The sequence below is a fragment of the Helicoverpa zea genome, chromosome 31 (assembly GCF_022581195.2).
Source record: "Helicoverpa zea isolate HzStark_Cry1AcR chromosome 31, ilHelZeax1.1, whole genome shotgun sequence".
NCBI lineage: Eukaryota > Metazoa > Arthropoda > Insecta > Lepidoptera > Noctuidae > Helicoverpa > Helicoverpa zea.
The window spans coordinates 4842548-4870260 of record NC_061482.1 but is presented as its reverse complement, the minus strand read 5'-3'; the positions used below and the strand labels follow the sequence as shown (position 1 = coordinate 4870260).

The 27713-nt window shown below is 36.0% G+C and overlaps 1 protein-coding gene across 5 annotated transcripts; it reads right to left on the bottom strand.

The window, feature by feature from the left end:
* Nucleotide 1: 1 nt before the first annotated feature.
* On the bottom strand, nt 2-26296 carry LOC124645074 (ecotropic viral integration site 5 ortholog). 5 transcript variants are annotated; one of them, XM_047184815.1, is made up of 18 exons: nt 26153-26271; nt 22438-22498; nt 18275-18441; nt 16243-16413; nt 14200-14441; nt 13622-13813; nt 12451-12615; nt 11604-11798; nt 10514-10672; nt 10030-10251; nt 9469-9690; nt 7216-7323; nt 6499-6690; nt 5946-6113; nt 4239-4334; nt 3816-3917; nt 453-1278; nt 2-370 (listed from the first exon to the last, which is right to left on the bottom strand). In XM_047184815.1, exons 3-17 carry the CDS (start codon nt 18375-18377, stop codon nt 1111-1113), a joined length of 2505 nt encoding a protein of 834 aa, XP_047040771.1. In that variant the 5' UTR covers nt 18378-18441; nt 22438-22498; nt 26153-26271; the 3' UTR covers nt 2-370; nt 453-1110. The 5 variants fall into 5 exon arrangements, with proteins under 5 accessions (XP_047040771.1, XP_047040770.1, XP_047040772.1 ...); XM_047184814.1 differs by having other exon boundaries at nt 10030-10263; nt 26153-26269; XM_047184817.1 differs by lacking the exon at nt 2-370 and adding an exon at nt 2660-2709 and having other exon boundaries at nt 1163-1278; nt 10030-10263; nt 26153-26269.
* Between the last annotated feature and the right edge of the window lie 1417 nt (nt 26297-27713).

Genomic DNA, 27713 nt, shown 5'->3' with positions numbered 1-27713 from the left:
ATAGCTATTTCACTATGTTTTATTCATAACAATCGTTCGAAAAGATGTCTAGCACAACTACTGAATAACATAATAAGAGAATTCCGCGGTCAATGGTAGGCGTTAGATGGTCTGCGTCAGGATCCCTGTCACAACTCTCCGATCCTCTCGAAATACATATAGAGAGTTGCTACCTAGTTGCTACCAATTGCTACCCTCGTGGTTTTGAAGATATTCAGAATCTGAAGGTGACAGCCATTCTGATTCAGGATGGCACTTTTCCCAGCGTGAAGAAACGGCGCAAAAGTATTGTGTTTTTTCCACCCAGAGTTCCTACCTAATTGCTACCCTCCAGAATTAAATTTTGGACCACATCGATTTCGTGGATAAACAGTTACAGCCTTTTTATCGTCCCACTGCTGGGCACAGGCCTCCTCTCTCACGGAGAAGGATTGAGCATGTTCGTGGATAAAAAGATATAAAAAAAATAGTTTTTGCGCCTATCAAAAATGAATTAGCAAGTTTACAGTTCAATACGAAGCGGTACTTTGAATTAGGCTATCTGTAATCTACCTGTCATATCAACTTGTGTATGCCAACTTGCTAATTTATTTTGGAAAGGCGCAAAAACTCATTTTTTTATATCTTTTTATCCACGTAATCGATGTGATCCAAAATTTAATTCTGGAGGGTAGCAATTAGGTAGCAACTCTGGGTGAAAAAAGAAAACAATACTTTTGAGCGGTTTCTTCACACTGGAAAAGTGACAGCCATCCTGATATCAGAATGGCTGTCACCTTTAGATTCTGAATATCTTCAAAACCACGAGGGTAGCAATTGGTAGCAACTAATGGTAGCTGGTAGCAATTAGGTAGCAACTCTCTATATGTATTTCGAGAGGATCGGAGAGTTGTGACAGGGGTCCTGACGCAGACGTTAGATGAGTGGTACGAGAAACACTAAACGATGTTATATTAAGCGAATACTAATGTAATGAACAATGAAAAGAACGAACATTGATTTTACGCGTTCTACAGGAAGAAAGAATAAAGGCACTAATAAGTACACAGAAAAGTGAGAGAATGAGTGCAGACAGCACGTAAGGGAAACGAACACTAGAGTGGGTATTCGTTACGTGGGTTTCCGGGACATAGCGGATAGGTCGAGGGAAGTGGAAGATTCGCGTCGTAGAATTAGCTTAAGTTTCTCGTCCTCCTCTAAGTCGTCTTCGAAAGAGACGGCGCGGCTGATCTCCGTGTGCCCCAGTGCCCGCGACTTCCAGGCCTCTAGCCTCATGACCTGCGAACACGAGCACTTTAATGACATTCATATAACAAGCTCAACACGAATCACATGCTGAAGAAAGGAAAATTACATTTATTTACCACCACTATACTTTTTTTACAAAGGCGCTCCCTGGACGATCAATTAAATTGTGCAATATTACTTATTGTGCTTATTTTCTGACTGTGTATAGTTAATGTTAAGGTCGCGCAATAAGAACTAATGATTGCACAATGTTTTGTTGTTGTAATATTGCACAACATAATAGTAGGTCTACGGGCCGCCTAACGAGTGCATAAAATATATAGTGTACACGAAGGCATTTTCCTGTATAACAATATTTTCGTTACACATGGAATTATCTACCACCTCCCGTTTTTGCAACGGTGACCGGAATCAATGAACAAACAGACATAGGCACAAACACGGCATGAAACATACAAACACACATGCATGGATAGGCAGCGCTTAGTTATTATACAAGCGAGAATGCAATGGGTAGGCTGACCGCCAAGGATTTATATGAATGTGGCTGACATGCCGACTAATGTAAGCCACCATCTTGAAATGTCATTTATGATGGAAATTTGATGTAAATGATATAAATTACTCAAAGTTTCCCGAATTTCATTCAAAATTGGAGACTAGTAAGTAACTTAGAATAACATATAAAAAAATGGAGTATACTTAAGCACATACACACATAAGTCATTTCACTTAATTGTGACGCGTTTACAGTAACCCGTTATCATGTATAGAGCAATTTATTTTCATAAATAATCCTTGTCGGTCCGTACAATATGTTAGCGTCAAGGTATGACATACACCGACTTAGCAGGGCGATGTCTTCGCCATTTTCGCACATACACTAAAATATAACATACAAATTCGTACGCGACTAGTGTGTTCACCTGCTGAAACCATTTTATTGTTATTTATTATAAATTAAAAAGTCCTTATACTTGTTTACACAATATAAAAAATGAGCTTGAGTTTTTTGCCCTAAAGCTACAGTATCCTCGGGTGAAACCGCGAGAAACAGCTACTTTTGAATATCAATAAAATGTATTTGAGTTTCAATAATTTACTGTTAAATGTAAAAGTAAAAACGTACACAAATTGTTATTTACATAAGATTTGTGTAGGCAGAAATATAGCGCCATTAAGTAATAAATATTATGTATGCGATTAACTTACGTTACTTAATGGGATTGAAAAGGGCACTCATTTTGGAATTGAAGTGGGCGACCCGAGGAATTTTGCAATGGAATAAATAAAAAATAACATAGTTTAGTTGTTTTAATATGGTAATGTATTAAAGGTTTTTTTTTTTAATTAAGATTATATTGGAATGAGCCTGTTAACACACTAGTCGGTAAACAATGGTTGAACTTACTCGAGCCATTTCCAGGGCTCAGTGTCCGGAGTGGTGATTGGTGTCGGAAACTGTGCAGTGCCAAACAAAATGTATCAGACATTTTGACAAAAGCGCATTATTATTATACATAAACAACACTATTATACATAAATATATACCTTCATTCTGATCAGCTGCGGCGGTACGCTTCAAATATCGAGATTAATGGAGTCGAAAATGTTCAGAACTATTAACAGTGAAATGTATCCATTCCAATTGTTTATTCCGATTATAGTGCATAAAGCTACAATCACAGAATCATTGTTCATCAATTTGGGAGTTTACAATCAAAATAAATATGTCAAAGACAAAAAAAAAAACCGATAATAAACCTTTTTGGTAAATTTGACAGATGAATGACGTATCATAATTGTTTGTACGAACTTCGTGTTTAACACAATGTCGCAATGTCGGTGACTTGTGAACAGATGGCAGTTTCCCACCGATATATTTGTACATTAATGTGCAAGTGAGTCCCACAGACAAAGCGTTGTCGTACAATGACGGAAGCGTTTGTTATAGCGAGTGATCACACTGTGCACCTTCCGATGAGATAATATCCATGATCATGTTAGTACTGTGCCAATTTCTTTGATGAAAGTAACTCATTAATTTCAGTGTACAAGCGTGTTAATTCAAACCTTTTTGGAAGAGTTTTTATGTTTAATTTTGTTAAAAAAGCAAAGCGTCAAGACGCGTTATGTGGTGTTCTTTTATTGTCTGTATTTTTTATGTTATAACTTTGTTTGATCCGATCGCATGACTGCTCGCTAAATACATTTAAGGCTGAGATACTTTTGTCAATTTAAATTAAGAACAGGTAAAGTAATCGCAAATGTCAATTGCGGTTCGTAGCTAAATTCCGAGCGCACCACAGGGTGACTGAGCTGAGTTTCAACACATTTAAGGGTAAATGCCTTTAGTGAGCATTAGTGAACAGTTGCGCGATCGGGTATGTGTGTGTGTGTAGAGTCTACTGTGTGTCTGTGTGTGTGTGTGTGAGTGTGTGTGTGTGTGTAGAGTCTACAGTGTGTGTGTGTAGAGTCTACAGTGTGTGTGTGTAGAGTCTACAGTGTGTGTGTGTAGAGTCTACAGTGTGTGTTTGTGTGTGTGTGTGTATGCGGTGTGTGAGTACCTCGGCCTTTAGTTCGGCGACTTGTTCCTGCAACTCGCGAACTCGGTCCGTGTCACTGTCCATGTTGTTGCGAAGTTCGCCTTCTGTGGCCATCACTTCATTCTGCAAATTATATGGTTAGTTGGTCAGAAAGAATGAGGAAAATATCAAGTTATTGGCGTAATTATTTGTATTTTACTAGGTCGACAGAAGTTCAAATAGCACAAAAAATATAATTGTGGAATCGAGTTTGAAGTAGGTAAACTTTATGGTAAGTAATTGTTTAAAATAAAACTACTTTTTCGGATTTTACCGCGGTTAGTTATATAGCGATAGTTTTATTTAATTAAATGTCTAATATTGGCGTAAGTGTCAGAAATCAATAAGTATTTTTATTTTTTTGGTTCAATCTAGCTGCAGTTTAGATTGATAGTATATCCTTACCTTTAATTTATACTCCGACACCTCAGTTTCCAGCTCGGCTATTCTTTGAGCGTCTTCCATATTGCGAATGTTCGCTTGCATGGAGTCGTATTTCGCCTGTAGAAATAATAATAAAAAATCTATGAATCAAACGTTACAGTAACAAGTTGAATATTAAAAAAAAAAAAACTAAATTGAAGCGTTCGACTGTGTGAATAATCGAGAGTTAAAAGTGAGCCGAGATTATATTTAGACAAATACGTAATATACGATTCTGAATATACCTAATGAATAAAAAATGTATAAAATTACTTGTATTTTCCTGACCTGACTGAGAAATTTTAATATGTTGGTCCATAAGTAAGGTCCATATTTCTAAAATCTTCTTAAATAATACGGTATTTATTAAACAATAAAAAAAAACGCTTTGAAACATTCGCAGTGTATCGATTGCCGAACATCACTATTGTAGTGGGTCACCTTTTTTCGTGTCATTGACAGTTGCACCCATAGATGTAATATAATAAACAAGATTGCGCACGCTCGAAATATATATTTACGAAATTGAACTCTATTCCAACGCAATAATGTACTAAATTTGTTGCATAATACACAGAGGCAAATCCGAGCCGAGAGGGATAGTTAGAACGGAGGCCGTTTGTCTCTTTCTAACACCTTGCCAGCATAAAAAAATGTTGTGATCAACAGTTTTGTCTTCCCAAAAAAAAACAATTGAATCACATTTATTTTTATCTTATTTTAACAATTGCAGGTCTACAAATTAATAGCAATCCCATTAATTTATTCGTATTTATTTTTAAAACATAAACAACATAAATTTTTGTTTTTGCTTTTTTTTATTTTCTAGCGGTAACCCTGAACATTCTTGGCGCGTAAACAGCATTTAAAATTTTGTTTATATTTTTTGTATTAAATCAATTTAAACTATTTAAATGGTGAAAAAGTGTTGCGTTTATACTTGTAAAAGTGAATCCTATGGTGGTTGCAATATATCGTTCCACAGGTTAGCTAATAATAACATTTTCGTAAACCAAACAACTAGGGTGCCCATGAATTCTTGTAATGAGTGAAAATATGGGTGATGGATTTTAAAACTGTTGTACTATTGTTATAGCTTCCCAAAAAATGAAGAAAGGCGACATAAATGGCTCAGCAGTCTATATATGAAGTAGAAATACAAAAAAAACAGTCTTCACTTCGAATCTTCCTGCTTTTATACTGCTAATTCCCGCTAATTATTAAAAGCCTTTATAAGTATCTTAAGGTTAAAACTTCAATACCAATCTGCGTTTAATAATCTTAGCAAATTCGGATTTGTCTCACATAGCTTAATCTCATAGTCACCCTATTAGAAAGGGACAGACAGCCTCCGTACTAACTGTTTCACTCGGCTCGTTTTTTGGGTTTATATGCGCAGTCCTGTTTACTAATATTATGTCTATGGTTGCACCTGTCATTTTACTGACTCGAATTATAAAAATCGTACTATAGTAATGATTAAATAACTAGCTTCTGCCCGCGGCGTACGGTTATATCGCGTTTCCAAGAGAATTCTTCAACAATCCGGGAATAAAAACTATCCTATGTTCTTTCTTAAGGTCAACTCTATCTCTGTACCAAATTTTATTGAAATCAGTTTAGTAGTTTAGGCGTGAACAAAAGACAGACAGACAGAGTTACTTTTGTAATATTAGTTTGGATGGCTACCTTGCTCTCCAAATCAGCATACTTGTGCTGGAACTCTCGCTGCCTGGTCTGCAAGACTCGCTCGCGTTGCAGCGCTGCGTCGAGGCTCTCTCGTAACAGACGGGCTTCTTCGTCCTGACGGCGGAGCTGGTTCGTCGACACTTGGACTTGGGTTTCGAGTTCCATCACCTGTTTGGGATGAGAATAAGAATGAATATAAAAATATGAATATTGCGGTAATTTTAGGAATTGCTGCTGCGATTCGAAAAATTATTTCTGTGAGACAATTTTTATCCGGGTGGGTCGAGTAGCCCCCATGGCATAGTGTAGCCGGTGATAAAAGCCAGTCCGGGTACAAGCGGGCCAAAAACCAAATCTAACCTAACCAAAGATAAGATTAAGATACAGTAAATTGTTCTACCCGAAAACCCCCCGATATTCTATCTATCTGTTGTTATGCTTACTAGAGATAAAGATTTGACATGGATTGTATAGGGCTTATGTTAAAATTCAATCTCTCTTCGCAAATCACTGTATGGGTAGTTTACAGAAATCCACAGTTACGCTAACTTACCTTCAGTCTCAACTCTTTAAGCTCCGTCAGTGCCTCGACCTCCCGTATCCTAGTGGTCATCAGATCCTCTTCAAGTTTCTGCGTATCAGCGGACCTGCCTTCCCAAGCTCGCAGTAGCTTCTTAGGCGTCGCCATAATGTCGGACACGACGTTCGACTGCACCGGCGTCGCTGGCACCTCTTGTCTATGCTCCTAGAATTTTGGGAAGTAAGAACTCTTTTTAACCGTCTTCACGAAAAGGAGGTTCTTAATTCGAATGTGTTTCTAAATTATGATTTGGATTGGTGGATTCGAAATTTGGATTTTATATCAAGCAAAGATGTTTGGAATGGTTAAGCAAATTAATTAATTCTGTAATTTTTACTGCTTTTCCATATGCAACAAACTACAGATAGCTGGTAGACTCAGATTCATAGACTTGGTAACACTTAAAAAGTCATGATCAATTATTGCAAATTGCCAGCTAATTCACATAGTTATTTCAAGCAGCTGCAATCCTGTTAAACCAAGTTTATGATACAGATACATTACAAACATTCAATTTATTAGTAACTATCAACACTTTTCTCATAAAACACTGTGGTACAGTAGACTGCACATCAGTGGTAACTGTCATGCACCTTAACTCAATAGTAATAAGTATGGTTTTCCTATAAAACTGTTACCACTGACCTGAAGTTGACTGTACATAATTTAGTGTAAAAAACATGAGTTTACTTGTAGATGTCGCTGCCACGCCTCAGAGATCTCGGTCACGCGCTGTCGGAGATCTTTCAGTGATAAATTCGCTTCAGCCTCGCGCAACTTTACGGCGATTAGTTCGTCCTGAAAACATCGTAAATAACATAAGGCGGAACTGTCAATTTATTTATTAGATTTACATGACTTCAAAAGTCAATTGCATGAATCAAAATAGGTAATTTGCGAAACAAACATTAAATAACACTGTATAACAACACAGTAGAAATTAAAACAATTTTCACTATGGATTTCTTGTCAGATCTTCCATAAGGCCTTATTTTATAGGCCTATCCACTCAAGCGTCCAAGCCGCGCGGTGATTCTCGGCCCACCTGTCCGCGCATGAAATGTCAATTTCTTTTTTACGGCCAAGCGAGACTCTTTCAACAAAAACGATGACTACTGAAAAACTACAATAGCTACATTCGAATAAAAAATACTCACGGAAAGCTAAAAGAACGTAAAGTTTTATTTGATTAAAAGTAAATTACTTTAATTAATATTATAGGATGATAATAAAGTATAAAGCTGAGGATATCAAAAAAAATATCGTTTATTTTTTTTATTCAGAGTTTTATAAGAAAAATATAGTGGTTATTGGTAACAATGTTTTTTTATTATATTAGTACAGGATATACTCTTTAAAATGATACCAATATCTTAATATAAATATTTAGTTTTCTGTCATGAAAAAATAAACAAATGTAAGTGTTTCTCAAGCGGTCACTGGGCCTCGGGCGACGTAAAAATGTGACAAGATGGCCGCCCGGCTAATAGCGTGTTCACACGACGAGGTTGTATTAATGAAATTTTTTTATAATTTTTTAAATTAAACGTTTACTCTCATATAATTTTATTACATATCCTTTTTTATTATACAAATTATGTTAAATAGAAAAAAAAGAAAGCGGTTATTGGTATTACAGTAAAATAAATACACGGTAAAACTGAAAAAAAAAAAAAAAAAAACAGTAAACAAACATTATAATGTGCAAGGGCCTAAGCTCAGTAAAACCCCATTTTTTACAAACCACAAAACATTCCCAAATTGATCATAAAACGCTCCGTGTGAACAAACCATTATTTACGTTGTAAGTAGATCTGCCCAAGGGGAGTCTGCTCACCAACACTAAAATCATGAATAACGTCTTAACATTTTAATCATTATAGACCCCATCTCAATGTATTTCGTTTGTAAATGGCCATTAACGTGCTAATAGTGAACGATTCTCGTATATTTTGCATTTATTTAACAAAAATAACCAATTAGAATACACTGTAAACAATAGAAAAGTATCAAACGGTGATCGTGTAGTGATCGTATAACTTTTCCAACTAAATTATACTATGTAAACGTTTTGAAATTGTCGTAATAATACATATTTCGTAAAGGAAATTTCTTCACGTTTAATTTGATATAAAATAACAATCTAAATAAGGTATAATACAAGAAACTTACCACATTTTTGTCAAGAGCTCCACACACAAAAAAGTCACTTGTCAAAAACGACGAACTGTCACTTCAACATATTTTTTTATAAATTTAATGTTGCCATTGCACAGAAAAAATCACAACTCACGGATGACAAATTTCATAACGCGCCATCTAGTATCAATCAACTATATTAATACCACCTGGCTATAGCGCTGTACACGTTTAAACTGAACAATGTCGTTCGGATACTGTAGTCACCATGGACGCTTAAGGCAAGAATTTTTTGGTGACTGTTGTCACCTCGGACGCTTGAGTGGCTATTTCAATTTATTTAATGAATTTAAGTTTGACACGACACGTCAAACTATCTCTTAGGATGCGTCCTGCGCAGGCGAGTCAACGCGAACTCGATGCGAAATGATTTAAAATATGCTGTACTATCTTGATCTGGTTGTGCATTTTCAAATGACCCCTCCCGCTGTGGGTTAGCAGCGGTGAGGGAGTGTCAGACTCTTACTGACTAAAACCCGTCGTGTTCCGTTGCAGGCCTTTTATGTACCAGGGCCGCGGTAACTCTTTCGAACAATCCTGCAGATCCTGCTGTGTATCTTGTTTGTTATTTTCGCGTCGCATCGCGCCGCTTAGTTCGCCTACAGATCGCTTACATAGGACGCGCCGTAAGAAGATAAAAAGGCAGATCTGACATACGTCTTGGTGATAAACTTGAGGGAAAATAAAACATTTTTCCGCCCTGAAAAGAAGTTTTGCTAAAAAACCAGATGTTTTTCTTCATACCTGCAAATGCGCCACATTGTTATCAACCCGCTGTCTCCTCAAGCTCTTATTTTCGTTCTCCAGTTCAGCTATACGGGCGGTCAGCTCCCTCTCGGCTGCCTCACGTTCGGCGGCGTGAAGCCTCGCTCTAACCAGTTCCCTTTGTAGGCAACGAGCCAGCTCCTCTCCTTTCTGACTGCTACCCCCCTCCATACCTTCTAGAGATGATTGCCGGGAGTTGTTCTGGAAATTTCGGTGGTGTAAGTTTGGAAAGCACCGGTGTAGAAAAAAATATTGACAATATGGTTTACAAGAGAATCCGAAAAACAACTTGGCGATTGAAAACAAAAAAACAAAGTTAATTTTAGGTTATCAAAGCTATTATACCGGAGCAATGAATTCTTTCAGTGGTAGCAAGCTATATTATTTCCTGTTGCTTATCGTCACGATTTCAAAAGAGACGACCCCATTCTGTGCTATTGCCAATTATTGCCCTATACCTCGCTTGTCAACGTCATCGCCCTTCCTTCCCCATGAGTCAACCCCATCTATCATCTTATTCATCAACTAAAATATAATTACCTCAGCAATAGTCATCTCAAGGGAGCGGATCTCATCCTGTGCTACTGCCAAGCGCTGTTGAGCGTCCACATTGGCCCTCCTCAGTGCCTGCACCTCCCTGGCCAATGCGAACGTTTCCTCCTCCCCCTCAGCCAAGTCCACTTGTCCTCTCACCAGCCTCTCCGCCAAGCCAGAGCTCTCCTTCTCCAGAAGTTCTACGCGCTGCTTCAACAACCGGTTTTCCTGACGCAGGCACTACAATAAATACCATGTTGCCAAAAATAAACACATGCAGGTTTAATTCACAAGGTTAAATGAAAAAGAAAACACAGTGTTTGTACGTTCCACAACTCTTTTTTAAATTTTTTTATTTACAGTGGTGAAAAGTACGGAATGTATTAATGTTTGTTAGACCAAAAGCGAGCCTTGAAACCTGTTGGAAGATAGAGAAAACCACTCAGAAAGAGAAACGCACACACCGCAATTTTCGTAAATGTATTCTTACCCTCAGCACGGCAATGTCACTCTGTTCTTTAGTTTTGATAACTGTGTATTCTTTCTCGAGCTTTTTCATCTTTTTCGGGTTAACCTTGATAGAATACGCGAGGTTCATAAACACATCTTGGTCAGCTTCCGCTTTTGACGGCAATTCCTTTTGTATATACTGAAATAAGTTACAATTTAATAAAAAAGATAATTTTAAAAGTAAATGGTGTCCGTATTTCGGAAGGCACTTAAACCGGGTACTGTAATTTGTATATGTTTTACAGTAGTTAATTAAAAGTCATTAGAATCCAAAAAGACCATCCAAAAAGGTCATTAGAATCCAACATAGTTGTGAAAAGGGAGATGATGATGACGCAATGTCTTATTCCTATCTTTAGTAAGAAAAGTAACATATCTATATGTTAGAAGAATATTGGGAACGGCCTTAACTGGGTCGATGAGGTCATCCAATGGCTCAATGCAAAACACTGCCATATCCGATGAGACTGTAAGCCGACCCCAACGGATTTGGAAAGAGGCCCAGATACATGATAAATACAGTAGAACGCCGATTATCCTAATTAATTGAGACCACGGTCGATTAGGACAATCGAAAATTCGGATGATCGGACATAAACCGGTTATAGAGAAAAAGTAATTGTTACTCGAAGAATAAACCTACAGAAAGTTCGACAAACTTAGATCTACAGTAAAGTTTATTTGTTCAGAGTAAGTTGTAACCTCATCAGGCCTTAACAAAAGTAAAAATTATGAAAATTCACCACAACAATGGAGACATGTATATAGTAGCTGAGGACCGATTCGGATGTATTTTTTATTTTAGTAGTACAAATATTTTTTATGTTCACAATTTTAAAATTTTGTATAATGTTTTTTGTATTTCAACGGTTCTTAAAATCATACAGACAGAATTGTGTTGCTGGGGAGTTCGTTCCACCACTTCTTCTTCCCAGCAAAACCACATAGGAAGAGGCGAAGGGCGGACGTTTTGGGGTCTTTTGTAAATTTGGCCTTCAAAAAGTGCTGATTTTCAGCCTACTTTGAATACTTAACGTACTATCTTTTATCTTCATTGGAATATTCCTTACCTTCAAAATACTTTCCATGTCCAAAGAGAGCAGATCGTTTTTGCCCACGGTGAGCAAAGCGAGCGCTACTTTGAAGACTATCTCTATTCCTTCGGATAGGAACACATCCATGATTCGGCAAGCAAGAGGCAAGGTCAGCGTGGTTGTGAACAGAGTTAGGAACCAGCTACTGGCGTACAGTGACGTGTTGAAACTCTGCAGATAATATACATAGAACCTCATTTTTATTTTATTTAAAAAATATGTCAGTGAGTGTTAGGATCTGATTGCATCTCGATGGGATAATGCCTGCAGAGATCAGGCGCAGGACCGAAATTTACGTGCTTTCCGATGCACGGGTGAATCAATCACCAACTTCCAGACTGTGGGCGATTTCGGCCCGACCCGGGAATCGAACCCGAGACCTCAAGCACAGCAGGCGCGCTTGCGACTACTAGATAGACGACGAGGGCTGTATACAGGGTGTGTCGTTCACAATCACATCCTATCGCATATACTTTATGATATTCTATGGTGAATCATAAAAAAAATAACCTAATCCATTCAGTGGTCATTTTTCGTTTTTATAATTTACAACATCATGTGTAAAGTAGAGTTAAAGTTAGGAGGCTCGAATGTTTTGATTAGTTGACAGCTGTCATTTTTCAAGGGAGAATTTCAGTTGTTTGTAATGACTGACTTTTGTATGGTGTTTTAATTTTCGGACATTTTTATTCCATTTACTTTGTTCGAAAAATTCATTTTCTTATTTTTACGTATTATTCTTTTTTCTTTACCAGGATTTTAACGCATTTCATTTAATGTGATTGTGAACGACGCACCCGATATAAAAGGACACGAATCATACCTGCGACTGGAAGTGTACATGTAAGTCGGGCAGTAGCTCTTGTACCAAGTTCTCGAGTTGAAACATGCACAGTCCCAGTTCAGCCATGCTCGGCTTGAACATATCCCGCATACGATGTTGCTGCATAATCTTTACGAGTACTGCGAACGCTTCTTCTTCTGGCATCTGTTTCAATATTGTAAAAATATATATTAAGAAAATAAGTATGAAGGTAGTCAGAAGCCAGTAAGTCTGATTCCAGTCTAACCAAGGGATATTGGGTTGGCCGGGTAACTGGGTTGAACAGGTCAGATAGGCAGTCGCTCCTTGTAAAACACTGGTACTCAGCTGCATCGGGCTAGACTGGACGCCGACCCCAACATAGTTGGGAAAAGGCTCGGGAGATGATGATTATTGTATAGTGTAGAGTAGCAAACAGCTTCGAAAATCCATCTAACTTTCGGTTTAAATTATATCTTACTCAAAATCACACATAGTACCTAACAATAATTTATATTTGTTTGCTAAACATTAGAAAAGCAAGTGGTCTATGTTATGTATTTTTCTATCCATTACAAATTATGTTTTGGGAATCGACCTACGCAACTGCCATTCAGTCTTTTGTTATGTATATTCTGAAAACATTGTATTTTTCCTATCTACAGGTGACACGACAGGATTTAAAAATACTTATTCTAACTATTCCGTCCTTTAAAGTGCACAATTTAACTATAACGATTGCCAAATCATTTTCAGTTGTCTAATCGCTAATTTAATCAGAGAGCGACATTTTACGGCTCGTTATAGTTATAGTTATTAAATGGTGCTACTCACCCTTAAATTAGCAAAATATATCAAAATGAATTGGGGCTCGAAATATCACGCGACACAAGATATCTATGTTGTTACTAGATTTTATGTACAAAGAGAAAAATATTACCAGTAGTTTAGCCTCACTAAAGAGTGGCTAATAACTCTCGCCCTCGCTCTAAAATAATTAGTGTTCCTCTATTATAGTATGCATGAATAATACACATAAACCTTCCTCTTGAAACACTCTATCTGATAAAAAACTGCATGAAAATCGGTTGTGTAGTTTTGATGATTTAAGCGTAGAAAGGGACATAGGAACAGAAAAAGCGACTTTGTTTTGTACTATAAAGTAAAATCTAATCATGCCAATATTACTAACCTGCATAAGTAACAAGCCAACGATAAACCCAGATCCTTGGCAGTATCCAACTTCCCGGTCATGTAGAGAGTATGCTTTCATCACGTTGAACAACGACTCCTGGCCGAGGCCATCTTTCTCTTTGAAGAAGTCATGTTCAGGGTATGTTCTCGCTATGTCGCGGCGGATCACCTTCTCACATGCTGATTTCGCCTATAACAATAATGTTTGATGAGATGCGTATAATTAGAACATTATTGTGGAGCTAGCATGCAATGTTTGAATGGAACCTTTATGTATTTTGCACAGAAGAACAAGGCTGATAGTATAGTAATACGAGGTATTCATACAAAACTAGGTTTTCTTTTCTCAAAGAGACAAAATACAAAATTATCCATGGAGTTTCTTGCAGGTTCTTCTTCATGAGACCAACTGCTTGGAACCGTGCAACTAGCTTTACTTTTGAAAAGAGCCTGTATTAGGTATATTTATTTTATTATTACTAGCCTTTAATGTCCCACTGTTGGGGAAAGGCTGCCCCATTTAAAAATAAAAACGATGTGTATCTTAAAATTGCAGACAATATAAATATCACCAACTTTTATATATGAAGCGTAGAGTTTCTTCTCAGGGGAGGTGTCGACTCCCGCCAACAGCTGCCACACGATGCCTCTGAAATGGTGCGGGACCCCCTGCCTGACGAGGTCTCGCACGAACTGGTTGCGGCGCTTCCATTCAGTCTCCCAGTTGCTGACGATGCGACCCCAGAGACTCCAAAGGTCTTCCTCACCGTTGCTGCTACTGCTGACTCTTGCCTCCGCGTCATGGCTTGAGCTTGTTGCTGTTGATAATAATACAATTTAGTGGTCTATTTCCTTGTTATACTAGATGATGCCGCGAACTTCGTATCGTTGAAACCTTCCAAGGAACTCTACAAACATTTTAAAACCAAAATAAGCTAAATCGGTTCAGTCATTCTCGAGTTTTAGTCAGACTAACGAACAGAAATTCATTTGTATATTTAAGTCTAGCCTCCACCAGCGGTTTCACCCGCGTCTCCCGGGTACTATTTGATAAAAAGTACTAGGAAGGTCATACCTTTCTCTACAAATGGGCTACCTTACACAGATTTTTTTTGAAATCGGCCCAGTAACATAACAACATTCAAATAAACAAACTTTAAAGCCTAATAATATTACTGTGGATGAATTGGATGAACTTTTAAGCACATCATAATATACCCTGAGGTATGGCAAGTCTTTTTGTGTAACCTCAGTCAAGGCATTGTAAGCATTTTAAGAAAAAAAAAGGTATGCCTATAACATCTGTGCTTGATGCTACTCTATGTGTAATGCAGTTATGTCACATAATGTTGTTCACATGACCAATATCAATGAATGCAAATAATAATCTTTACTGCTAGAAATAGAAAAATGCAGTAAATTATTATTCCCATTAACACTTCAATATGACTCACAACATTCAAAACACGAGACAGCAGTGTTGTAAAGAATAAAAGACCTTTAGAAATAGGAACCAAGTATTACTTCATACAAATATTTAGTCAATGCGTCACATAATTACGGTAAAGACAGATTAGACTTTGTTAAGAAAAACCTACCTAGAGACAGATTCTCTAATACACAGGATATATAAAATTCTAACACACTTTTGGTGTCATATGAAACGTTTGGTTCGTCCATTTTAGTAGAACACTATTTATAAGACATGTTTTAGTACATATCACGCTATCTTCTTGTTACTGATAAGAGATAAACAACTGACAGTTTATGCGTTCCAGTTAACGAACCGGTTTAGTACTTTTTTCAATTAAATATTTTATGTTGCCAGTAATTTATGAGAAAACAAAAATTTATAACGATAGGTATTTTTTTAGACATCATAGAGCTAAATGTATTTTCTAAAACAACTTATTTTGAATAGATAGTTTTAAAATGATTACCATAGACGATACCATAGATATGTTGTTTATTTTACTGAACTGATAAGAATAACTGTTAATGCCTTTGTAAGATCTGGTTTAAAAGACATTTTATCATATGTTTTCTAGTATTATTGTTTAAAATGTCCTTATGCAAAGAATAGGTGACTAATCGTGAGAAACTGTTCTTATTCATTGTTTACAAGTTGTTTCTCTGAGAGTTTGCACGTCCAGAGGGAACTTTTTACTCCAACTTTTCTATCTGGCCACTAAGTTGACTCTAAATCAATTTATTAGCTCGACTCATCTCTATTTTTCTTAATCCTTCCTTTTGAATCATCCCGTCTACTGGTGAAAACCACATGATAATCCATTACATATATTTTTTACCATTTGAGGAAGGAAGATACAAGTAAACAAAACTTTTGTTCCCTTTAGAGTATCATTATAAGGAGGCAAGACCTAAGTTCACCGTCAACATACACTTCAGTTTTCTTAAAACAAATATTTGGTATTTATTTTTCACGTTTAATTTTCAAAGTAAACAAAAAGTTGTTTTTTTAAAAAAACGGACGTCTAGAGTCTAGGTATGTTGTCTGTGAAAATAGGCCTTACTTCTGCGCGAAAGAATGAGGTCATAGCTCTGAAGTATGGTATCAAAAGGCAAATGTGATGGTATATTATGGTAAATGAGACTTACCCGAAGCCAAAGATACTTGTGAGGTATCTGAGCTCTTTCGGCTGTGCACGGTGGTCAGCGAGGGGCACTTGGCGTCCGCCTCGATGCGTCTGTTCTCCTCCTCCAGCTTGGCGAGCAATGCCCGATCGGTGGTCGGAATTGCTTCACTAGTCGATTCTATTATCCGGTAATCTGCGCACATTCGGTAAAATAACTTAGCAACAAATACCAAATAGCAATGTAGCACCACTTTTAACAAACAATTAGCCTCATTACATTAAATCCATGATCATGAAAAACTAGGATTGTTTGCACCATTGATGATGTACACAGTACACAAACAAGGCTAACGATTTGTTAATATTTTTTCTATCGTAGTATTGAGCCCGCCACTTCAGCGTTTTGCAAGTGCGAGTTAAGATGCTAGTGTAGAACTCAGCATTTGCGTTTAGTAGTAACGAGTTTGGCGCACGCAACATCTCGTGCTCAAGGGCTCCTTGGATCTCCTACTAATGTTAGATTTGCCGAATTTATAATTTAGCTACTTCCACATTAAATGTGGACTGGTTTTTAGTTAAGAAATTAGTCGAAACAGTGCCCAACACACGCCCATTGAATGTAAATACCGAGCCCATAGATATACTAACTACATACATACAAGTATAAATAACTACTGCCAATTTTCCCTGAAACAATACTAGTAATACTGTTATATACAGGGATTTACTTGCATATACTTATTTACTTAATTTTTTTAATGATTTTTTGAGTTATAAGTAGGTACCTATGTGTTTATATGTTATGTGCGTACGAGAATAAGGAAGACCCATATAAAAACACTATAGATACTAAGTACATACAGAATTGTATTTGAACATAATTATACAATTTTTTTATGAAGAATAATTATTTAATACATAAACATTTTAATAACGAACTTGAATACTTCGTACTAGTAAGAGTATTGAATAAATTACCTCAGACTTATAAGTATTACAATAGAGAAATCGGTCTAGCAATCAAGAAGTAGTGAATTTGATCCGCACGGGTGGCACTTTGCTCATTTAAGGAGTCAGAATAGATTAAAGAGATCAAGCCATCTTAAAATATATATTAAAAAGGTAATTTAGCCAAAATACTTGTTGTTTTAATATCTGCAATAAGCACCCAGCTACTGCGATACGTAACCAATTTCAAAATGATTAAACCGGTTCAACATTTTTTGTCTAGATACTGAAATCATACCAAACATTGGTAACAAACGAAGTGTTGCTGCAATAAAAAGAACCGCACTTTTATTCGTATTATTGTGAAGAAATGTGTAGATAATCAGAAAGATTCTTTGGTCACTTGCGATTCACCTTGGAGCAATACTTTTCAATTCTTATAAAAATCCTTGTGATTTCGTGTAGAAAATGGTTCAAATATTGATTCCGATAAAATTAGCTTTACCTTGGAATTAAAAGAAATAAAAGACAAACTTGTACAAATCTTCCTTCAAAAATATTCCTCAGGTGTTCCAAATATTCATGAAATACAGATTTTGAGACCGCAAAATCGGTTTTTCATGAATATCTTGCTTCTTATGCTTTGTTTTAATGATCCTCAGAAAAAACTTGTAAGGTATCAAATTCTGTTGTCAACATTTATTAGGTTTCGTTATACCGTGTCAGAGAAAGTCTCTTCCCTCTTTCACTGAAGCACGCGAGGAAAGAACCTTAGGTATCCCATGACGAGCCCATAGCATTTTAAACACGTTTGAGGGAATGTTCAGTTTGTAATATATTATCTTTGATTACTTTAATTTTGAAGAAGACTTGCTAATTTGACAGGGCTAAAACCACGAATTAATCTATAAATTATACCTATTAGTTCTAAATACATTCTCAACAAGCGGTGATTACTAGATGTTTATTGGTTAATACTCAAGCAGCGTCAGCCATGTTAGTGTTGTTACAAGAGAAATGTTCTTTTTTTAATGACGTCGGTGTGATAGAATGCAAGCTCAATATTTACAGTGCTTTAAGTGAATGTTAGTGTTAAACCAACAAACCGTCCAGAGATGATACAGGTGATTCTGTATTACTAGCGATCGGCGTTCCGGATGCGGCAGGCGGTGCGGCGGGCGCTTCCCTGGCGTCGGCATCCACCTTCATGGTGACTCTTTGCCATATAGAGCCCTCCCCTGGCCCTGCGCTCCTGCTCACTGCACGCTCCTCTCTGCACCAATACGCGCGGTCACGCCATCAGCTCCAACTACTACTGAAGGGCCACGCGCGCCCTGACCACGCACAACCCAGCGGACCTCCCCGCACGATTCGTTGCAAAATTATTTATTTCATATTTTATATCAATAACAGAAACCAATCATACATTTTGTGCTAACATGAATTTTGAATAATTATTTATTACCGCGTGTTTGTCTGGTGTGTAGAACATTACATCATTGATGAGTAATCATTGATTTAAACTAATGACGGCAAGTTCAATATTTTATTTTTTGAAATTGAATAGTCAACCTGTATGATAGGATGTTTTATGACAGGATGCTGGGTGGGGCTAAAGAGCTTAGTATAAAACATGTAAGCGACCCTTTAACAAAACGTTTGTACAAAAGCCAGCCGCAGCTCCACCACACATGCACAAACTGTTAATGGATGAAGTATGATAAAAAGAAAACTGTTGTCTTTCTGTTTGAAACACTGTCACGCACGATGCACTAGTCACTATTCGTCTTTCAGTAATGACTACAATGGTATGCGACTTGAAGTAAATAATATTGTTTGAATGACCGGCGGAATCGTTAAAGTTTTGTTTTGATGAAACCACATCAGGCAGGTGAAAGTCGCTGAGTGGTCCGTGCGCTCCGCGGTCATCCGCCCACTAAGCATGAAGGCCGCTCGTGTTCTTCATATCATAATAGGATAACTCGGTGCATGCGCGCTAAATGGATAGCTAGCTACACGCGGAATTATTAGATTCATTTAGTTAACAAAAAATATTTTGGAAATCATACTGTTTCAGCCAAAATATAACATGCCAAAAATTTAAAAGGCACCCAAATATGTGATAATTATATTAATTATTTTAAAAAAATGCTATCTCAATTCTAAGAGAAATATACATTATTTTTAGGGAAGTAACTCTCGAATACGAATTAATGTACTGAGATACGCCATGCGCCAGACACAAATGATAAAAAAAAAAACATACCTATTAGGTACCAAATCAAATAATATTATTCTGATTCTGATGTCCAAAATATGTCCACATCATGGTTCATGCATGCTGTACAATGTATTTTTTGGAAATTATCTAGTTAACACGAGTTTAGAATATAGGTACACTTACTTTTTATTTTGTTTCAGAAATAGATCCATATGTAAGAACACCTCTATGAGATTAGAAACCAATCTCGACATGGTGAATAGTTCGAGATCTACTAGAGCAGTGATGCGAGCAAAATAATCTAATCTGCCATTGTGGAATACTCTTATTACATTTTCAACAATAACAAACAGAATGGGCGTCGCCACCATAATTTAATTATTACGTAGAATCATCGCAATAACTGAAATCGGAGCACCGAATGAGCTCGAATTCTGTTACGCACTCGGCGATAGTTTTATACGCAAGTCTGTTTTAACTGGATCGAGACGAAACTGTTTAACGCACAGATAGACAAGTGTCTAAGTCTAAGTAAACAGTATGACACAAATAAAAATATGCGAAAATGTCTACAAATTGTACTACTATACAAGTAGCTGCCAGGGAAATTCACGCAGATGAAATATAAATGTTTTTATCGTATCGGTACACAGTCCTATCGACTAGATTTACCCTGAATATTTTATACCACTGCTGGCATGAAAAATGTTTGCGCGAAACTGAGATTGCATTGCAACTAATATACATGAAAGTGAATGTCAATGAAAATTCGACAAAGGTTACAATAGTTTACAACAAATGCAATTTAAGTGGAACACAGTGGAACATTATTTCAAATACATACATTCCTAATTTAACACAAGACAAAGTGCATTCATTTGGGATACCCGTATAGTTATTACGTGATTTCGTGGCAATGAACCAAAGGCGAATAATGGGAGGGCTTGTAAAACAATAAACCTCTCTAATACTTATGACACATTACGTACGACTATGAGAGATAACTACGTAATTACGCCGAACGCCAGTAGTTTAAGTATGTTTGTACCGACTAATAGTTTCCGTTATTCTGACCATTTATGCTCAGGAAATAGTCTGCATTTGCCTTACGAAATATGCAACATTTATTTTAGAACTTTTCATCATGATATATAATTTTTTCTGTCTTTATGTATAAGGAAATTGTGCTGTGGTCACGTAACAACACCGAAAAGATTGTCACTACAATACTATGAAGAACTAAATTCCCAAAATAACGAACTTAAATATTTCAATTAGCAGAAGAGCTCGAGATTGCGTTGCAATATGGCTGAACTATTCCTGCTTTTATTTCAGGCTTCAAAGGGGTTCTTTTATGTTTTTCACGAGGAGCTGAATAAACATGACTTGGTTTCCATATACCCAGTCTGCTTCAGTTAAAATATTCACAGACACGACTGATTTGCGCCGCGATATTTCGAGCGTCCAACCTTGCAGTCTTGACGTTCTATTATTTTCATTTTCAGCGAATTATTTATAATTTACAGTTTTTGCGGCGATAAATTTTGTGTTCGATATTATTCTGAAATACAATTTGATACTCGTCTAAATTGTGTTTATAGAAGTGAAAAAGCACTCAGGGCGGCAATCTAACGCTGTCTCGCCGTTGTTTGCTTTATCGACGAACAAACAAATCAGGTTACGGATTTCTATAGTGTCTAATACAGCTAGGTATAAAGAATCGGTGAGAACGACTAACGCTGATGATTTCATGATTTGAGCGTCGTGACATTATGCGTGACCTCAAGTTGTGTAGTCGGATGATCATGGTAATCTTTGTAACCTTGCGAGTTTTATGTAAAGAAGGTAACCTCTTTGGATACAAAAACCCATAACCATATGAAACAGATCTATGATATGAATTCGATATTTTGTTCTCTATGACGCACATTATACATATAAATTATAGGGTACTTTTTAGAAAAAGGTTCCGCCCGTGTCTATACGGAATTAATTACGCAGTAGAGCTACTAGTCTATTGGCATGATAAGTAGGAAGTCAGCAACAATATTTATTACTTATGAAGGTTATACAATCTATAGCTACTTTTTATTTCAATTTTATATTTGTTGTAGTCTGCATGGATTCCTTTATGGGGTTAACATAAACTCAAAATTAGAGGGACCAACTAGATTTAACAATTTCACAGAAATTACACTTCTTTTCTTAGAAAATTAATTTATGTTCAATCTAGCTAATTCTAAAATCATGCGTCTTTGTTATCATACAAAGATCTATTAATCCCAAGTTCACCGACAAGATAACCGTCCGTTTTTTTAAACAACTGTTTACTTGGAAACTGGAAAGTTTAACTTCATTATAAACAATTTTTTTAGGAAAACTGACGCTACTTTTGCCAGGCCTTTTAACAGGAAGCTACTTTTGGAATGGGCAACTAGAATCAAACTTAGTTATAATTTTGACGTTCATAAGTGCTTGTAAAGGCCTAAATGAAATAAATGATTTGACTTGACTTGACGTTTATGTTGTCTGTGGACTTAGGCCAGAATTAGTGTGCTCTACAAGCAGCATTTTGAGTATTTGACAATCTATCGCACTTTATGTATCTATGTGTTTCGTTAACTATTGGCATCAAACGAAACTATGCTACTTTATTTATTACGTGCAGTGTTTATAATTAGAAATTGGCAAATAATATCATATTGCATCAGTTTGTTCTTTAAAATATACAGGTGGATATGGAATTTTGGGCCACTTTTTTTGTTTGCGTTTTGCTTCTGATTAGAATTTGGCCTTTGCCTATGTCCTGACCACATACTGAAAGTCGAGCTAAAAATTATATTGTCAAATTCCGCGTGATGAGATAACTAGAATTTCTTTATTTATATTACATCCTAGTATGGAACGTTTTTCGAACTTATTTTTAAAAAATTGGCCTCGGTATTATTATTTCAGAAGAAATTTATTCTAAAGAACAAATTGATCAGCGTACTATGCGTTGTAAATATATGGAAACTAATAAAAACAATTATTATAGCAATAAAATACCTGCAGTATGTCTAAATATGTGGGAAGAACACGCCTCAGCTCCGACTGGTTCGAACATTAACTGGAAGAGAAATTACGATACTTTAGTTAACACTAATATAATAAAGAGAAAACATTTTTTTGTTTGTTTGTTTGTTCTAAAGGATCCGAAACTACTGAACCTGATTTGAAAAATTCTATCGCTCTTGACAAGCTACATTATTCCCGAGTAACATAGGCTATATTTCCGGGTACGGGCAGTTCCCACAGAACGGGTAAAACCGCGGGAAAATGGATAGTAATCAATAAAACCCATAAAATAGGTAAAAAGGGTGTACATTATTATGAGTTTGACGTAGATACCCTTTGTTATAGAAATCAGATGATATCAGTTATGTATTGTTTGGTTCGTTATTTAAAGGAATTATTTATTTCGATATCAAATTGGGCCTGGTGTGGTTAAAAAGGCTTTTGTAGAATATTCTTCAGCCAAATTTTGTATTTTTTGGGTAACATTAAATATGTAGAACTTTGAGATATAATTAACATAGCGAGATTCAATACCATAATTCGCGTTAGCCAATTCGCAGTGCAAAGTTACGATCAAGTATGTAGATAAAGACATGTAAAAAAATTCGCCAATTTATTTATTTTTGATGCAGGTCTCAAAGTTTATTTATATTGTTGATCTCAATTAACAAGTCACATTAACGCAAGTTATGCTGTTAGGTCAGATTACAATCGATTACGTGTATGATTCAATGAGGTTTCGCTAGCTGATTGCCATGTACGTACAGGCACGTGGAAGCCAATGACCTGTTCTTATTTAACGTCATTAGTTTCGAAAAAACTAATACCTACTCCTATCTTCGTTCAAAAATGGTTTAGCAGTTTTAGCGTAAAAACCATGAAAACTTTTGCATTTATAACTAGCTTTTGCCCGCGGCTTCGCTTCCGTCAACTGACTTCTCCACTTTACCCTATTTTTTTTTTCATAAGAACCTTCTCCTGACAATAACAAACACAACAAAAAAAGAATTAGCCAAATTGGTCCAGGCGTTGTTGAGTTATGCGCTTACCAACACATTTTGAGATTCATTTTTATATTATAGAAGATGTCCAAGATAAAGCCAAGTGAACGAACGTAGGCTTACACACTGCATATTTCCTAGTTTTCGACACAAAAAAACATAAACGAGTTGCGAATGACGAGGGCAGCCGCGCCACGTGGGTAGGCAAGCGTGACTCATGCCATAGCTGTGGCACGCTTGTCAATTTAAACCGACGGCAATCGCCGATGCCAATATACCCGTTATGGGTTACTGAACGCCTCCTATTATTGTATATGTAGCAAATCTTTACACTACTATTATCTAACTCTGATTTAAAATCACACTAACAGACACATAAAATTACCTAGTTTGAAAAGGAAATGCTCTCTTATCGCATAGCATAATGTGGGTGTTTTACTGCCTATATGGCAGTAATAACATTGCATCGATAGCTGGATAAGGTTACGCAATAGTGATTGGCTCGGTCACAGTTGGTACATTGGAACAATTCTAGAGTCTGCATTAACTCCCCTCATCCCGTTTCGCTTAACGTCGGGCTCTCGACACACATAATCCAATTTAAATGCTTAGTGCATTAGGTACGTGCAATCATCTCAGTAGCCACTGTTATTTTGTACTCACGCAACCGCAGGTTACTGTTCAGTGTACACAGACGAGCCGCACGCTATTCTACGTCGCAACACATAATTGTAGAAACGCAACAGCGCAAAGCGCATCAAACATTTGTCATTATAGTTATTATAACAATTCGAAAGCATAAAGACAAACAATAAAAAATTCTTATCACAAAGTAACTGATTTTGCAGCTTACACATTTGGACTTGGTACTAATTAGTTACTAATTGATTATGTATGAGTTTTCACTAACATTTGAATAGCATTAAGATATGTATCACCTTTTTTAATCATAATAATTAATTTTGGGGAGAATAGGAACAGTTTTTGCCATGAAAGGTTTTCAATTAGTTAATAAATATATCATTGACATTCTCACAATATACTTAATGCATATAATATATTGAGAAACCTAGGTATCCTGCAGCTAGGCACATTTTTGTGGTGCACAAATGACATAAATTGTTACATTCGCTGTGCAGTGCTCCTATTTCACTATAGTACAGCATTTCGCTTGCATCATGATTTACGCATTTTAATGGTCAATTATCTTTTGAAGTTTTTTTGGTTGTTTTTTTCTGTTAAATAAGCTGAAGAGTATATGGAACAGAGAAGATTGTCATGTTAGACAAATGAACAAAACAAGTACAAGTTCTTTAGGCATTCCACCATGCATTGTATGTGAATTCTTAATACCTCATTTTTTGGTCATCATTAGGGTTAGCAGTTAAAAACCTGAGATAATCATAATATTAATAGTATCATATTATCCATATTTTAAAATAAATCTAAGTAAAAATATTATTATTAATTGATGCTCAATCCTTTTCTGTGTGAAAGGAGTACTCAGCCCAGCAGTGGGACGATTAAAAAGGCTGATTATAATAAAAAAAATAAGTTAAGAAAACTTGATTCTGTGCATAATTATGCACCCTGTGTTATTAGCTAGCTATTTATTTTTATTGAGCCAATATTATTGAAAAATATATTGTAAAATACTCAATTTTATTGAAAAATATATTGTAAAATACTCAATCCAGCGATTGAGTATTTTACAATATATTTTTTGTAACCAGCCAGTCTTTTGCTAGTGATAGTTATGCAAAGACAATTTATAAAATTCAACAGAATGATTCAATGACTAGAACTATTGCTGAGAAATTATAGTTAAACAATTCTTCCATAAAGAATCAGTCCCAAATAAATTTTTGTTTTTCATGAAATACTGGAATATTTATTGAGTAATTCATTTTCACATGTTTGAGTTTATGAATTTGTTTTCAACATATGTATTGTGATTTAATTTCAATGATTAAACTCAGTATGAATGATTGTACCAAACAGGACTAATTTGTCTAATATTATTTATAGAAAACAATACCTATGCTAGACAAAGATGAGGAAACATGACCCTCGTTCCATGGATGACTCAAATAAAATTTCATCTTTTTTTAAATATTGTTTTTATGCTATCAACTCTATATGGAACAATGTTATGGTTGTTTCAAACCTTGACATCAAAAATTATTAAAACCACATTATTATAAAACCTTTAAACCACCGACCCGAACAAAATCAGTGGACTTAAGCTATTAATAGAGCGAGTACTTCTTAAAATCACGTTTTATAATAAGGTAGAAAGACATCTATGTCAAGCATTTTTTAACTCACTTGAAACATCAGCCTTCAACTCTTGTTAAAAATCTTCCAGTAAAGTATTGTGCAAAAACGACAATTTACCCAACACACAGAAGCTACAATGTTATGATATAAAATAAAACAAACTGCTAACTATAACACAATAGAAATATTAAACACTTGTCGACATTTTTAGTGTCGAATCTCGATCAAACACAGAGTTAATGTTGTAGCTGTGCATTCTACAAATTGTTACCAACTTTTCCGGCATTATGAATAGCCAATTCGAAAGGTTATTGCACTAATTCATTTTGTTACTTTCGCAAGAATTTAGGAGCCTAGTACAATGGTATTGATTTCAAACGACAAGCAGATAATTACTATAAAATTAACGATATTCTAGTACTTACATGTGGTGATATATGTCCCTAATGGCAAGAACTATAATTGATTGATATATTGCTTTGAGGGAAATATTTTGATTTTAAAATTATAAAAATAAATATCGGAACCGCCCAGCTGGCAAATTTTAAATCACAGATTATGTATAACAAACTGAAGTGGCATTTGGCAATCCAATGGGTGCGTTCACAAATTCTCAGTAATAATTTATAATGGCTGCAGTTACGTCTCATATCATTTTATATAAATGTAGCATAAAATACTCTGCTTTCAAAATAATTGCATTTATTACATGTGTATAATTTGTTGGATGGGATGCAATATAAGAAATAAACCTATGGTTTGATACTGTGGTAGTTTTAGTCGAGTCGAGTTGTACAGCACTAGCACCAGAAATTGTAAACTTTTTTAGTCTATGGTATAGAATAAGTGAAAGGCGGAATAACTGAAGAGCGGGAATTACAAGATTTAAGTTGAGTAGAAAGTTTATATATTTTTTTAGATAATACTGCACTCTATGTGGATATCAGTATGATATTTTATGTATCTTCATCCATTGAAATATTTGGCAGGTGTTCTTTAGCTCCGTAGGCGAATTGTAAACAAAATAACCTTATCTTCAGTGGTTTAGCCACGGTAGTCATGTTTCGTTTTTATAATTTACAACATCATTACAGAGGTAAAGTTAGGAGTATCCATCGGAGTATCGAATGTTTCGAACAGTTGACAGCTGTCAGTTTTCAATGGAGAATTTCCGTTGTTTGGACTCATAAATGGTGTTAAAATTATTATTTTTTTATTTTTGCGTATTTAATTTTTTATGCCGTACCAATTAAGTTCTAGTAGGAAACAATAAAATCTGTGACTATCTAGTCTATCTAGCAATACCTACACAACAAGCAGAAAAAAAAAACAGAAGCTATTTAAAATATTAACTATTTCATTTGAACCCATTGAGTGTTTTAAAAAACAAACATGTCACTTAAGCATTGTGGCCCTTGTACATTATTTGGGACGTGACCGGGATTTTTTACTTCTAACGCGCGACCTGTCAGGGCGGTCCTATAATACTTCGACACACTAACGGCCGCTCCCAAAATTCTATCTATCTATTGTTTTGGTAACTAGGGGTAGACAGATTTTGTACTACCTTCCTCCCGCGGCTTCGCCCGCATAGTGTTCGGTTATATCGCGTTTCCAAGAGAATTCTTCAAAAGTCCGGGATAAAAACTATCCTATGTTCTTTCTCAAGGTCAACTCTATCTCTGTACCAAATTTTATTAAAATCAGTTCAGTGGTTTAGACGTAAAGCGTAACAGACATACAGAGTTACTTTCTAAATATTAGTGGGGATGGGGCTAAATTCTATCTTCAGTAGGTAAGCAAGTCGACAGAGATAGGATATTGGGAACGACAGTAAGTACCTATTCAATCACGATCCAAGGCGTCGTAGGTTAATTTATAATGTGTTACACATGTTGCCAAGGCGTATTAATTTCATTGTCATTCCGTTGTCAATGACTAATTCCTTGAAGTTACGTTGGTAGTCGCGGTTTCGCTTTGATTTGG

Coding starts and splice junctions, on each gene's coding strand:
- LOC124645074 (XM_047184814.1), bottom strand. CDS start 18,377: ATGAAGGTGGATGCCGACGCCAGGGAAGCGCCCGCCGCACCGCCTGCC. Junction 6,691..7,215: donor CGTGGCAGCGACATCTACAA/GTAAACTCATGT, acceptor CCAAAATTCTAG/GAGCATAGACAAGAGGTGCC. Junction 6,114..6,498: donor TTAAAGAGTTGAGACTGAAG/GTAAGTTAGCGT, acceptor CATCCCAAACAG/GTGATGGAACTCGAAACCCA.